At 45.9% G+C, this 15,058-nt stretch overlaps 1 protein-coding gene and 1 pseudogene across 1 annotated transcript in view; one reads left to right on the forward strand and one right to left on the reverse strand.

Annotated features, from left to right (window-relative positions):
* The window catches only part of LOC101613741 (protein zer-1 homolog), a 63,425-nt gene extending 56,261 nt beyond the window's left edge, over positions 1-7,164 (reverse strand). Inside the window, 1 exon segment of the mRNA XM_045132132.1 lies at positions 7,040-7,164. Coding sequence (XP_044988067.1) covers positions 7,040-7,164 — 125 coding nt within the window.
* A 188-nt stretch (positions 7,165-7,352) lies between these two features.
* LOC101613467 lies at positions 7,353-13,340 on the forward strand (annotated as a pseudogene).
* The last annotated feature ends 1,718 nt before the right edge of the window (positions 13,341-15,058 follow it).

The raw sequence follows: 15,058 nt of genomic DNA on the forward strand, positions 1-15,058 counted from the left end.
GTAATTGGGCCCTGCAGGGAAACAGAAACTTAGGCCTATTAATGTTTTTAAAGTCTATCATGGCATTACTTTGCTCTGGGCTCTTCATATGCACATGGTGGCACATGCTTCTGGAGTTTGCTTCTAGCAGCTGGATGCCCTGGCACACCCATTCTCTCTCTCTCTCTCTTTCTCTCTCTCTAAATACCAAAAACAACAACAACAAAAAGAGGTACATTTGTTAAATACTTCTGAAGATATTGCAAGTTGTACTCTAAGAAAATTGTACCAACATTCAGTCTTTCATTGGTGGATAAAAATTCTCATTTCCCTGCATCCTTACCAGCCTGGGATAATAACTCTTTCACTGTACTTCACATACCTCCTCTTAACGTTGCTTCCCGGATCAATGTGAGGTCATAAACGACCGTGGTCTCCCCTCTGCCTCCTCACCTGTGTCCACCTTCCTCGCCAGCACAGAGCCCAGTTGCCAGGACCTGATGAATCTCGGTGGAGGCAGGACAGTCTTTTTCAGTCCTCAAAGATGGAGATGCATTCTGAAATCACAAAACTCCAGAATCTTCTCAGTCCTACAAGATTTAATTGTGAATGTTAAACCTTTTGTCTCATCTGTATTTTTTGCTAAAGCCTGAAAAGAGGCTCAGGAACCCTAGACTGGGATAGAGCATCATTCTTTAGTAACCAGCAGGATAACTGAAACAGCTTCTTGGACAAGAATATGGGGTGTTACAAACAGGCCTTAGGGTTATAGAAAGCAAGTTCTTCTGCTGGGAACTTCCGATAACACCACTGCTGGCTGAAAAAGTGAAAGGGCCAGACTTACAAATGAATAAATAGGAATATTTTTAAGCTAAGTGTGGTGGCACATGCTAGCACTCAGAATGCTGAGGTAGGAGGATCACTGTAAGTTTGAGGACAGCCTGGGCTACAGAATTGCAGGTCAGCCTGGGTTAGAGTGAAACCATACCTTGAAAAAACAAAACAGAAATGAAAGGCATATTAGTGTGGCCGCATTGTACCAAATGGGAGACTGTGGATCCAGTACCCAAGTGACATTTGCAGTCACAAGACTAATCAGACATGAAGCTGTAGGTAAATCCCAGTTCTGATTTATTAGCTCCGTGGTAGGCAAATTTACAAACAAGTGACGAGAGGATTTACATCCAGAATATTCCCTACTTTCTTCTAACCCTAGTAAGAGACATGACCTTTCACTGAAAATCACACCTAGTTACAGTCCCACTTGCTATGACCACCTCTTTGCTGATTACAGTCCCATTTACTATTAGTAACTAACTCTGTACCTGGTTACAGTCCCACTTACCATGACCACCTCTCTCCCTGGTTACAGTCCCACTTACCATGACCACCTCTGTCCCTGGTTACAGCCCCACTTACCATGACCACCTCTGTCCCTGGTTACAGTCCCACTTACCATGACCACCTCTGTCCCTGGTTACAGCCCCACTTACCATGACCACCTCTGTCCCTGGTTACAGTCCCACTTACCATGACCACCTCTCTCCCTGGTTACAGTCCCACTTACCATGACCACCTCTGTCCCTGGTTACAGTCCCACTTACCATGACCACCTCTGTCCCTGGTTACAGTCCCACTTACCATGACCACCTCTCTCCCTGGTTACAGTCCCACTTACTATGACCACCTCTGTCTCTGGTTAGAGTCCCACTTACTATGACCACCTCAGTAGTGATTACAGTCCAACTTACTATGACCACCTCTGTCCCTGGTTACAGTCTCACTTACTGTGACCACCTCAGTAATGACTGCAGTACAAATTACTATGACATCCTCTGTCCTTGGTTAAGTTCCACTTACTATGACCACCTCAGTAATGATTACAGTCCCACTTACTATGACCACCTCTCTTCCTGGTTACAGTCTCATTTACTATGACCACCTCTATCCCTGGTTACAGTCCCACTTACTAGGACCAGCTCTGACCATGTTTACAGTGTAACTTACTATTACAACCTTTGTCCTCATTATAGTCCCACTTACTGTGACCACCTCCCTCCCTGGTTACAGTCTCACTTCCTTCTACTACATCTGTTCCTGGTTACATTCCCACTTACTATGACCACCTTGTCCCTATTACAGTCTAACTTACTATTACAACCTTATTAGTACTACCACCTCTGTCTCTGGTTACAGTCCCACTTACTCTTATCACTCTGTCCCTGATTATAGTCCCACTTGTTACTAATACCTCTGTCCCTGGTTACAGTCTTACATACTACTACCTTCCTAATTGCTTACAGTCTTTCTTACTACTACCACCTCTGTCTCTCATTACAGTCTCACTTAGTATTACCACCTCTGTCCCTGGTTAGAGTCCTTCTTGCTACTACCTTCCTACCTGGTTATACTCTCACTTACTATTACCTTCTCTGTCCCTGGCTACTGCCCCACTTACTGTCATCCAGCTCCCTGATCATGTTCTACCTGTGTTACCTAGCTCACAGGTTGTGTTTCTCTTTAATATCAACTTTGTCACTGGGTTTATTTTTTAAATTTGTTTTACAATGCTGTGGATAGAAACCAAAGCCTCACACATTTGGGCATGTGTCCACCATAGAGATAATCTACCCCTGGCCCTTACTCCTACTTCATATTACTTACCTCACACTTTATAGAGAGGGAGTCAGGTGTATTTGCTATTATCAAGGTTAAATGTTGTGATATCTCTGCTAATACCTCATCTATTTTACAAGCCATACAGAAACAGCTTCAGACCCTGTTGGACACAACTGTGCCATTCAACGTACAGTTCTGGAAGAAAATCATTCAGCTCATGCTCAGGTGATGCCGAGACAATCCAACTCCATCTCCCTGCATTCCCTCGAATGCTCTCCAAGGCCTCGCGGTCCACACAAATGGAAACCCTAAAGACAACCAGTGTGCTGTGTGCCTAATTCCCCTTAATTCCTTGATTTTATTCTTTCTCTCCAACATTTTTTCCAGGTCTGTCTTGCTGCTTTCCATCAATATACTTTTGGGGTCCCTTAGATAGTCACCCCACCCTGGGAGAGACTAACTGGAATTACTCTACGACCCTGCTTAGCTTGAAGCAGTTAAAGACTGACCTTTAACAGCAGTTTAGAGTGTTTTCTCCGAGAGAGGGAATGAGAGGGATTCAGGTAGCATTGTTAGGCAGTTAGAGTGACTGGGCCCCTGAAAGTATTCTTGCAGTCTCCACTTTACTAGAGATCAAAGTATCATCTGGCTTCTTATCTCTTCCCTACACTGTTTTTCCACAAACAACCTGGGCCCCTCCTGAGAGAGGGAGGTCTTTCCTAGGATTTAATCCTACCATCATGGTTGGTCAAGTTCAGCCCCCAGAACTTGGTGTCATGGCTAGCCTATTCCTGAGACTGTCCCCAGCCCAGCCCAGTCAGCTGTCCCTCTGGTTCACCTGATCAGGAAGGTAGATCCACCACCATAAGGTTATAAGCATGTTTCCTAGGAAAGAGCAACCTCTCTTGGTGGCCTGTTCATCACTCAGGAACCTCCCTCTGACCCCCATTTCCTACATGGGCTCTTTACTCCCTCCTGCCACCCACATGGCAGCAGCTCTTGGCACTTTCTTTGCTTTCCTCTCTCTATTTTGTTTTTTATTTAATTTAAATAATTAATTTATTTATTTATTGTTTTTTGAGATAGAGTCTCACTCTAGCTCAGGCTGACCTGGAATTCACTATGTAGTCTCAGGCTGACCTCAAACTCATGGTGATCCTCCTACTTCTGCCTCCCGAGTGCTGGGATTAAAGGCGTGCGCCACCATACCTGGCTCTCTCTCTTTTATTTTTATTTATTTATTTGAGACAGAGAGAGAAGGAGAAAGAGGCAGATAGAGAATGGGTGCCCAGGGCCTCCAGCCATTGCAAATGAACCCCAGATGCATGTGCCCCCTTGTACATTGGGTTTACATGGGTCCTGGGGAGTTGAACTTGGGTCCTTTGGCTTTGCAGGCAAATGCCTTAATGACTAAGCCATCTCTCCATCCCTCTTCTCTCTCTCTTTTTACAGTTTTTCCAGGCCCACCACATGGGCTCTCAGACCATGTGGGTATATTCATTTTCCTTCCCTTGGTTCTGTGCTTCCCTCAACAAATAAAATAACTTAATAATTATCCTTCTCAGGTTTATTTTATCCAATTCTTTGGTTAGAAGTAGACACACACCTAGATTTTGGAGTTAAAAGACTCTATTCCTGAACCCCTAAATGCCTACCTAATATTATCTACCTCATAGATTATATTCCTCTTTAATATTACCAAATTACAGTTTGTATTTCTCCATAAAATTATCTACCTCACATGGTAATGTCTGATTTAAAGGAGATAAATATGAAATAACTTTTTGGGAGATATTTCGTATATTATAACTATCTTTTCCCTTCTCTTGGGTTAACCAGATGCATGTGTGTAAAGATTAATTTGTCACCACAGAAAATTCCAGGTTCAAACTCCACAGTTACTGGTTTACCCCCAAGCTTCACACTTCATTAAGTTGCTATGAGTTACTACCTCCCAAGTCACTCTTCAAAACTGTTCTTAGTAGAGGGATTGCCCACATTCTGGTTCATCTATTTGGTGAGTTAGAAATTGCTGAGAACAAGAGTTTGAACTCAGTACTTCTTTCAACTTGAGCTTCCACTGGAGTCACTAGGGGAAACATTTTTAGTGGACCTAGCCCCTCCCTTATTCTGATAAAAGTGGTCAGGTGCAGAGTGTAGTGGGACACACCTGCAATCTCGGTATTCAGGAGGCTGAGACGAGAAAATCATGAGTTCTAGGCCAGACCTGGGGATAGAGCAGCATCCTGTCTCAACGAGGAGATTGGTTGGGTATGGGTCTGGGCATCATAAACACTATCCAGGAGGCTGGCTGCAGTCGAGGTAACAAGCCTGGGGTTTTAGCAGGGCTTGCCAGTGGCAGCATGCATGAAGCTCCTGAGGGTTTGTGCTTATGTCTTCACATTTCTCCCCAGCTCTTGTGTGATGCTGATCCCATACAGGGGTACACTTGGGGAACCCTGCTGAACCTGAAGGGACCTCTGTGGGCCTTTCTTCCGAGCACTCTACCCCCCACCTTTGGCATTGAAGCACCAATCCTGCTCTACTTCTGGCCCCCAGCTCTTTCACTCACCTATCTCCCAACCACAGGGCTAGGAATGTGATGGAGTTTGGTTTATCACCAGGATCCACTGAGTGGAATCCACCCAGGTTCACTGAGTGACTGGGTCTGAAGGGCAAGGCACTTAATGTAGTCCAAGGAGAGTCTATGGGGACCTTGAGAAGAGATGTTAGGCTGCCAGAGTAAGCCTGGTGCTGCTGATAAGCAGCATGGGGACAACCTGCCTAAGGAAGGGGCAGGCAAAGGCAAACCGAAGAGAGCCGAGTCCTCCTGGCTCCCCCTGTTCTGTGCATCCAGCCACACCTGTATACAGACTAGAACATCTCAGTTACATGAGCCAATAAATCCCCTTTATCGCCAAAGTTCATCTTGGGTGGGTTTTGTCTAATGTCAGCATCAGTCTTTGGTGCTATTCCATCAGGCCCAGAGCTGAGCAGGAGAATGCTAGAGGTCACTTTGGTTCATCCCCTTGTGTTTGTGGGAAGACTGGGGCCTTGGGCCAAGGACTTGTCCTGAGTCACCCATACAACAAAGCCAACTGGAGTATCAGCCCTTGGCTGTGTCAATAACTACACCCAAAGCGGCCGGATGATAATGGGCAACAGGCAGTGCCACCAATGCCAGCCAAGGCTCCTCAAGGATACCGTGCAGGGCACTTGCCAGCCCTTCTTGCCCTTCCCTCACTGTCTCAGGTTCTGTAGTTGCAGTGGAAGCCACACACACATAAATGCTGTAATTTGCAATTATAATGAAGTGTGTGGACATGGCAGAGATGTGTTGCGGAAACACAGATGAGCAAACAGAACATGAAGCCCTCTAGAAATCCCACCATGCTGATCTGTTACTGCCAACATTTGGAAAACACCTTACTCTAGGTGCACTTTTTCTGTAAAGATTTATGTGGAGCAAGACACAGGTTTTCTCTGGGAGTCCAAAACTATCTTTCTGGGGGAACAAACTGAGCAAGTCTTGGAAAGGTGAGAGGGAAAGACGGGTTCTTGGTACAAGCTCCAGAAACTAGAGAAGGCACCTGACCGGGAAGCCAGGAGAAGCTTTTCCTGACTGATTAGAAGAGCAGGCTTACAGGCAGAATTGAGGACAGGCCACATGCCAACAGGCCAGGAATAAGAAAGCAGGAAGATCAGCCCTTGCTTGCAACAGAGACTTAGGTCAGGATGGGATAGACAGTCCCTCCACAATTGCCACTAGCCGACTCAACATTCTGGGAAAGAGTATTTGAGATCATGTGTCTCCCCCTGACATCCAGTACATGAGAGGAAAGACACAACTCTTGTGGCTGTAAGTGAAGGAACAGCAGTGCAATACATGAGCCAGAGTTACCCCTGCTCCAAGGCCGTAGGGAGCAGCCGTCTCTCTGGTTGGTATGGCTATGGCTGCAGGAGGAGGGAATAGAGGTTAAGTCCCAAACCAAGAGCTCTTGCCAGTACAACCTAGAAAGGGCAAGAATTGGGGGCCAGGCAGGGGCTACTGCTTCTAGGTAGTTTGCAACTGAGCCTGGAGACTTGTTCTGACCTGGAGAGGTCCACATTTGTTCATGATTGGCAAACCTAGAAGACATACACTTGTGTTTGAGTGTATATGTAATTGAAAAGCTATAATATGAAGTGTGTCTGTGTTGCGGAGTGAATATAGCTATATGAGAGATGTCTGTTCCTTTTCACGAAGCACTCTGAAAAACAAACTCAGAACCAGCCAAGAGCACCGTGCTGATCAATACATCCACTTTGGACTGTGTGGCTCAGAAGTAGAGTGCTTGGCTAGCATTGCTGAGGCCCTGGGCTCCATCTTCAGCAACACACACACACTCTCTACCTCTGTGTGGTTTTTAAAAAAGATTGATTGAAAGTGGAGAGCTGCGGCGTGACGGGGCTGTCGCGCCGAGAGGACGCGAGCTGGAACCCCTCGTTGGCGGGGGAGAGGGCTCCGAGGACCCGCAGCCATGCTGCACGGATGACGATGAGGACTAGGATGACGGACTTGAACATGAGGAAAACAGTTGTGAATTTTATATTCTGCAATTTGTTACTGGCAACCATGAGAGACTTAGGATTCAGCAGTGAGCAGATCCTAGCATTTCCTCCTGGAATTTATAGTCTAGTTGGAAAACAGTTGAATATATCATTACTACAATACTTGGATTTGAGCTGCATATTGGAATTCATCTACACTTAAAATGCCACCTGCAACTGGGGGACCAGTTGGATACACTCCCCCCCCAGATGGAGGCTGGGGGTGGGCCATGGTAGTCAGAGCTTTCATTTCCATTGGCTTCTCCTATGCATTTCTCAAGTCCATCACTGTGTTCTTTAAAGAAATTGAGGGTACATTCAATGCTACCACAAGTGAAGTGTCATGGATATCTTCCATTATGTTGGCTGTCATGTATGCTGGAGATCCTATCAGCAGTATCCTGGTGAATAAATATGGAAGCCATCCAGTCATGATTGCTGGGGGCTGCTTGTCTGGCTGTGGCTTGATTGCAGCCTCTTTCTGTAGCACTGTAGAGGAACTTTACTTGTGTATTGGAGTCATTGGAGATCTTGGTCTTGCCTTCAACTTGAATCCGGCTCTGACCATGATTGGCAAGTATTTCTACAAAAAGCGACCCTTGGCCAATGGATTGGCCATGGCATGCAGCCCTGTGTTCCTCTCTACCCTGCCCCCCCCCCCAATCAAGCTTTCTTTGGTATCTTTGGCTGGAGAGGAAGCATCCTAATTCTTGGGGGCCTCCTACTAAACTGCTGTGTAGCTGGATCCCTGATGTGACCAATAGGGCCCAAGCCAGAAGAGGTAGAGAAACTTAAGTTCAAAGACTCTCTTCAGGAAGCTGGAAAATCCTACAAAAAAGATGGGGGTGATGCAAATACAGATCTTATTGGAGGAAACCCCCCAAAAAGAAAACCGATCAGTCTTACAAATGATCAATAAATTTCTGGACTTGTCCCCATTTACCCATAGGGGCTTTTTGTTATACCTCTCTGGAAATGTAGTCATGTTTTTTGGGCTTTTTACCCCTTTGGTCTTTCTTAGTAATTATGGCAAGAGTCAGCATTATTCCAGTGAGAAGTCGGCTTTCCTTCTTTCCATCCTGGCTTTTGTTTATATGGTAACCAGACCTTCTATGGGACTTACAGCCAACACAAAGTGGATAAGACCTCGAATCCAGTATTTCTTTGCTGCTTCTGTGATTGCAAATGGAGTGTGCCATTTGCTAGCACCTTTATCCACCAGCTACATCGGGTTCTGTGTCTATGCGGGAGTCTTTGGATTTGCCTTTGGATGGCTCAGTTCTGTATTGTTTGAAACGTTGATGGACCTCGTGGGACCCCAGAGGTTCTCCAGCGCCGTAGGACTGGTGACCATTGTGGAATGCTGTCCTGTCTCCTTGGGGCCGCCGCTACTAGGCCGTCTCAATGACATCTATGGCAAGTACCGTTACGCGCACTGGGCTTGTGGAGTCAGCCTCATCGTCGCGGGCACCTACCTCTTCATGGGCAGGGGCATCAACTACCAACGTGTGGCAAAGGAACAGAAAGCAGAGGAGGAGGAGAAGAAAAAGGAAAACAAAGAGGAGGAGACCAGTATAGATGCTGACGAGAAGCCAAAGGCAGTAACAGAAGCAGCACAGACTCCACAGCAGAGAGGCCCGGGCGACCGCACAGAAGAGGAGAGTCCCGTCCGAACCGTGGCCGAAGTGAGCAGTCCTGGCCCAAGACACCTGAACATCCTACTGGCCTCTAAGGAGCAGCTGGCAAAGGATATGGGAAAGAAGTGTAGGGGTTTTGCTTTGTTTTATTTTTAATCTTAGCTTTTAACAGTGTCATGAAGATTATAATGTGTCTTAAGTTTTAGTCTTTAGAACTCTTTAGAGAGTCTTAACTTTTAAAACCATTCTGCTGAATTCATCTATTTTAAGTGCCATGTTAAAAGGAAAAAATAACTAACTTGCTTGAGATACCTCTAAAATGTAAATAATCTTCCTTTGTTATTTGTAATGTGTTGTCAGATGTTGTTACTGGGACATTTATGAATAGAAATATTGGTTACAAGTTGGGAGGTTTTATAAGATACTGACTAAAATATTTTTCTAGCACCAACAGTTGCATGGTATATGGGCCTGCTAGCTACCAATTTAAGGAAAATTAAGTATAAAACTTCAGAAACATCTCAGCTACGTTCAGTTTGTCAACACTTTCTGGGTAGGTACTTCGTCTTTGATGCTTATTAGAAACCTAGAGCTAAAGTGTGTCACTCAGTTATCACTTCTGCTCCAGAAATATTTTGAGTTATTGCAGGTTGTTGCCCCTCGGAAATCCCATGGAATTCTTTTTCTGACTTTAAAAGCAAGAATTAATCTAAAAAATTTTTTATTCCTCGTGGCTCCTTAGTAAATACATCACGTCTAATTTAGTGTAGCCAGGTACTTCCAGCATCAGCTGAATTCAGCTTAGGTTTTTCCAACACTGAGACTGTTGGAATCGTTGGGTATGAATTTGGTTTTGGGTTTTGGTGTTAGTTGGTGGTGCTGGGATTGAACCCAGATACAAAACAAGCATGCTAGGACATGGTCTGCCACTGAATCACACCCCCTAGAATGTTTGATTCCCCTGAAACTTATCACTTTTGGTTTTTGGAGGTTTCATTTATATTTGCCTCTAGATTAGATCTGTATGTGAGATAGCACAGACTGAATGAGTGTGTTGTTTTGTTTGTTGTTTTTTACATTTTTCCCCCCACTGTTTGCAAAATCAAGAGGGCCAGAAAAATTTGGGTCCAGGCAAACCAACAAAGATAAAATAGAGGGATGCTGGTAGTTTCCATAAGGAATCCCCTCCCTCCACCTACAGTAAGACTTTAGGGGGAAAAAAAATTCCATCATGCTTAAAATTATTGGACACACAAACATTGAGGTTTTTGACCCTTTTCACTGACCTGAAATATAGAAAACTTTGTTCAGTTTAAGGATAAGAAGGGAGGGTGGGCCAGAATGGAACTGTAAATGTTTTTTAACCCAAAAGGCAAATGCAATGAATTATTTAGTTCATTTAAAATACCGCTAGAACTGACAGATTCAAAGTATAGGTTAAAAACATATAAAAAGTTGTCCTTTCCAAATAAAACATTTATTTTACTTTTAGAAAATAATTCTTCCCCCATATGTTTATTTTCATGAGGAAAAATATTGTGCCTTCATTTTCATTATCAGTTTTAGTTTGGCCCTTGCTAATATTAAATCTTTGGTTTATAAAAAAAAAAAAGATTGATTGATTGATTTGTGTGTGGTAGGGGGGGAGAGAGACAGCACATAGGCACTCCAAGGTGTCTTGCTGCTGCAAATGAACACACATCATTTTGGATCTGGCTTTACATGACTACTGGGGAATCAAACTCTTGGCCATCAGGCTTTTCAAGAAAGCACCATTAAATGCTGAGCCATCTCCTCAGCCCACACACCCACATTGTTTAGGGTGCAGGAGCTTCACCTAGGTCTGGGCCTACCTACATATATTGGTGATTGTTTTTAGGCTCCTACCTCTGGGCAACTGAGCTGCATCCTTTCAACAGGATCCTCGTGGGTGGGGAGACTGAGCCACTGCAGTGTCTCTAACGACCAGGCTTCCTAAGATGTTTCCCTCAGGTTATGGGCGGCAAGCTCACCCCTTTGAACTAAGTAATAGCATGAGAGTTACCCCAGAAGAGAGAGAGGTCCTAGTGGGGAAGAGAGCCATTCTCAGAAGCAGGATGAAGCTCAAGTCATTTAATTTTATTTTTTGAGGGAGGGTCTCACTCTGGCCCAGGCTGACCTGCAATTCACTATGGAGTCTCAGGGTGGCCTTGAACTCACGGCAATTCTCCTACCTGTGCCTCCCAAGTGCTGGGATTAAAGGCGTGCGCCACCACGCCTGGCTACTCAAGTCATTTAATTTTAGTCACAAAAAATTCATGTTTCCCAGCATTCTTGTAGTTGAAAGGGAGCCCCATCCCTTGAGTACAGTATCCTAGTGGCTACAGCTCGCCAGCTGCCCTGGCACCCGCTTCAGCTTTCCATTGTGCTTGGCCACCAGGACATGCACAGCTTGTCCACTGCTTTGCTCAAATTCAGACACGCTATGTCACCACAAGCTCTTGTCAAAGACAGGCTTTGGGGGCTCAGTTACTGAAGGGAAGAGAGGCTATTAGTCTGGCTCTGTATGGATCTCAATGTTTAAAATATTCACCAAGTGTGGTGGCATGCACATTTAATCCCAGCACCTGGAGGCAGAGCTAGAAGGATCACTATGAGTTTGAGGTCAGCCTGAGACTACAGAGTGAATTCCAGATCAGCCTGGGCTAGAGGGAGACCTTACCTAAAAAAAAAAAAAAAAAAAAAAAAAAAAAAAAAAACCTCTAGGGACTGGAAAGACTGGTCAGCAGTTAAAGGTACTTGCTTGCAAAAGCCTGCCAGCCCTAGTTCAATTCCCCATACCAGATACACAAAGTGGCACATGTATCTGGAGTTTGTTATGTGGCTGAAAGAAGCCATAACCCCCACTCTTTTTATCTCTCTTTTTCCCCTCCTTCCTTCTCTCCCTTTATTATGTGTGTGTGTGTGTGTGCATGTGCGTGTACATATATATTTGTTTTTTTAAATAAAGTACTCTCTGGCCCCTCATAGAGAGGAATGGAGGCTGTGAGACCCCAAACCAAAAGCTTTTCACCAGTGCAAACCTTGATGACCCTTTTTACTTAGGTTCAGATTTCTGATCTGTCACTTAGTAGTTGCTGCAATTTGGGAAGGTCACTTGATCTAAATGTGCCTTAATTACCACCCTCTCTCCTTTGATCCTAGGCCTGGTTTGGAGAAGACATGCCTTGTTCTGGGATGTAGACATCTTTGCTTTGGTTTTGTTTGGACTTGAGGTGTTGGGGAGAGAACCCAGAGCCTCACAATGCTAGGCAAGCACTTTGCCACTAAGCCATAAGTCCAACCCCATTGTCAGGAGTCTTGATCCTCAGTCCAGCTTGGCTATTAACTTGGTATGCACGTTGTTGGGATCATCTGAGCTCCACATCCCTCCTCAGGTAAATGATATCTGCACTGCCTATCTGAGAGGCCTATTTCTTGGTTTTTAAAAATATTCTATTTATTTATTTGAGAGAGAGAGAGAGAAAAGAGGCAGATAGAGAGAAAGAGAGATAATGGGCATGCCAGGGCCTCTAGCCCTTGCAAACAAACTCCAGATGTGTGTGCCACCTTGAGCATCTGGCTTTATGTGGGTACTGGGGAGTTGCACCTGGGTTCTTAGGCTTTGCAGGCAAGGGCCTTAAATGCGAATCCATCTCTCCAGCCCCTATTCCTTTTTTTTTTTAATATTTATTATCTATTTATTTTATTTTGAGAGAGAGAAAGACACAGGGAGAGAAAGAGAGAGGGAGAATGGGGGCCTCTAGCCACTACAAATGAACTTGAGACGTGTGTATCCCCTTGTGCATCTGGTTAACGTGGGTCTTGGGGAATCAAACATGGGTCCTTTGGCTTTGCAGGCAAACACCTTAACTGCTAAGCCATCTCCTTGTTTTGAATGAAGTTAAGGTTGTAGGAGCCTAGAAAGGATACATAAGCATCAATAGTGTCATGGGCTGGGTGTGGTGGCTCACGCCTTTAATCCCAGCACTCAGGAGGCAGAGGTAGGAGGATTGCCATGAGTTTGAGGCCAACCTGAGACTACATAGTGAATTCCAGGTCAGTCTGAGCTACAGTGAAACCCTACCTCGAAAAAACAAAAACAAAAATAGTGACACAGGTAGGTTTCTGGCTGCAATATGGGTTTTTCTTTGTCTGCAAAGTTGCAATCAAGGTAGTCAGGTTTGGTATTTAAAAACCAGCTCCTATCTTTTGAGAAATCATCTTGCTGTGTAGCTCAAGCTGGCTTCAAACTTGATGTCCTCCTGTCTTAACCTCGTAAGTGCTGGGTGTACAGGTGGCTTGCTGAGAAACAGCTCATAAAGGATCTCTTCCTGTATGTGTCTGTGTGCATTGCATGTATGTATGTAGGTGTGTGCATCTGCAAACTCTCCCACTCCAGGTATCTGAGTTTGTCTTTTGGTCCTTCTGCCTCTTCTGCCTTCCGCTGACTCTTGCTATACCCCTGCTGCCCCTCCCCCACCAGGCCAGAGCTGAAGTGTTTTTGCAGGTGGCATCTCAGGACACTTTGGGTCTGCCCTCCCTTAGTGGCTGTAGCTGACAAAAGGGAAGACCAAGGCAAGACAACCTCTGCGTTTTGCTGCGTCTCTGGCTTGGAAGGCAGAACATTTCTGTGGTTTTGAAGTCCCCAGGGGGTGTGCAAATGTGACCTCTGGACAACTGCACTCAGCTCCTGGGGTGGACGTGGAGGTTCTACAAGCTCTTGGCGGACTGATAGAGTCAGGGCACTTTAGTCAGTACTAGTGCCTAGCTAAACCTGGCCGCCCTCCCATTTGGCTAGCCTTCCTGCCTCAACAGCTTTGGGCTAGAAGTCCTCACTCCCATCTCTCCCTAGACACTTTGGGCAAGCCACTAATCTCCTCATGTCCCATTTCCCTGTTGGGAAATGGGGATGGCTAGGGAGGAGGTCGCAGGATCATGGGGGAGCAGTAGCAGAGGAGCAGGGGCCAAATCTGGTCACCACCAGTTTGTGTTAGTTCTATGAGCTAAGAATAGATTTTAGCTTGTAACGCCCATACTCCCAGCAACTCAGAAGGCTACAGCAGGAGCATTACAGTTCTAAGTTAGTCAGTTTGAGACTAGGATAGCAAGGTTTATATAGCCAGCCGGCATTACATAGTGAGTTTGAGGCTAGCCTGATCTATGTAGCATTTTTTAATATTTTGTTTATTTATTTTAGTGAGAGAGAGAAGGAAAGAATGGGTACACCAGGGCCTCTAGCCACTGTGAATAAACTTCAGATGCATGCGCCACCTTGTACATCTGGCTTTCAATGGGTACTGAGGAACTGAACCTGGCTCCTTTGTTGCAGGCAAGTGCCTTAATCACTAAGCCATCTCTCCAGCCTGCAAAGTTGGATATATAGGGCAGTGGTCAAAAGAATACTACCCTGTGACATACTAACTGATAAGAAACTTGAGTCGCAGTGGTCATAAGTAAACTTGTACTGGTACATAGTGCTCACACTGTGCACACGCGCCGCTGTCCGTGTACGTAGTGCTCACACTGTGCACACGCGCCGCTGTCCGTGTACGTAGTGCTCACACTGTGCACACGCACCGCTGTCCGTGCACGTAGTGCTCACACTGTGCACACACGCCACTGTCCGTGTACACGGTGCTCACACTGCTCACACGCACCGCTGTCCGTGTACGTAGTGCTCACACTGAGCACATGCACCGCTGTCCGTGCATGTAGTGCTCACACTGTGCACACACGCCACTGTCCGTGTACACGGTGCTCACACTGCTCACATGCACCGCTGTCCGTGTACACGGTGCTCACAGGGCGCACACACACCGCTATCCATGTAGTGCTCACACTCTGCACACGCGCCGCTGTCTGTGTACGTAGTGCTCACACTGTGCACACGCTCCGCTGTCCGTGTATGTAGTGCTCACCCGGCGCACACACACCGCTGTCTGTGTACACGGTGCTCACATTGTGCACACGCACCTCTGTCCATGTACACAGTGCTCACACTCTGCACATGCGCCGCTGTCCGTGTACATGGTGCTCACACGGCGCACACTCACCGCTGTCCGTGTACATGGTGCTCACACTGTGCACACGCACCTCTGTCCATGTACACGGTGCTCACATGGCGCACACTCACCGCTGTCCCTGTACGTAGTGCTCACATGGTGCACACACACCGGTGTCTGTGTACACGGTGCTCACACTGTGTACACATG

The sequence above is a fragment of the Jaculus jaculus genome, chromosome 13, assembly GCF_020740685.1.
Source record: "Jaculus jaculus isolate mJacJac1 chromosome 13, mJacJac1.mat.Y.cur, whole genome shotgun sequence".
Taxonomy (NCBI): domain Eukaryota; kingdom Metazoa; phylum Chordata; class Mammalia; order Rodentia; family Dipodidae; genus Jaculus; species Jaculus jaculus.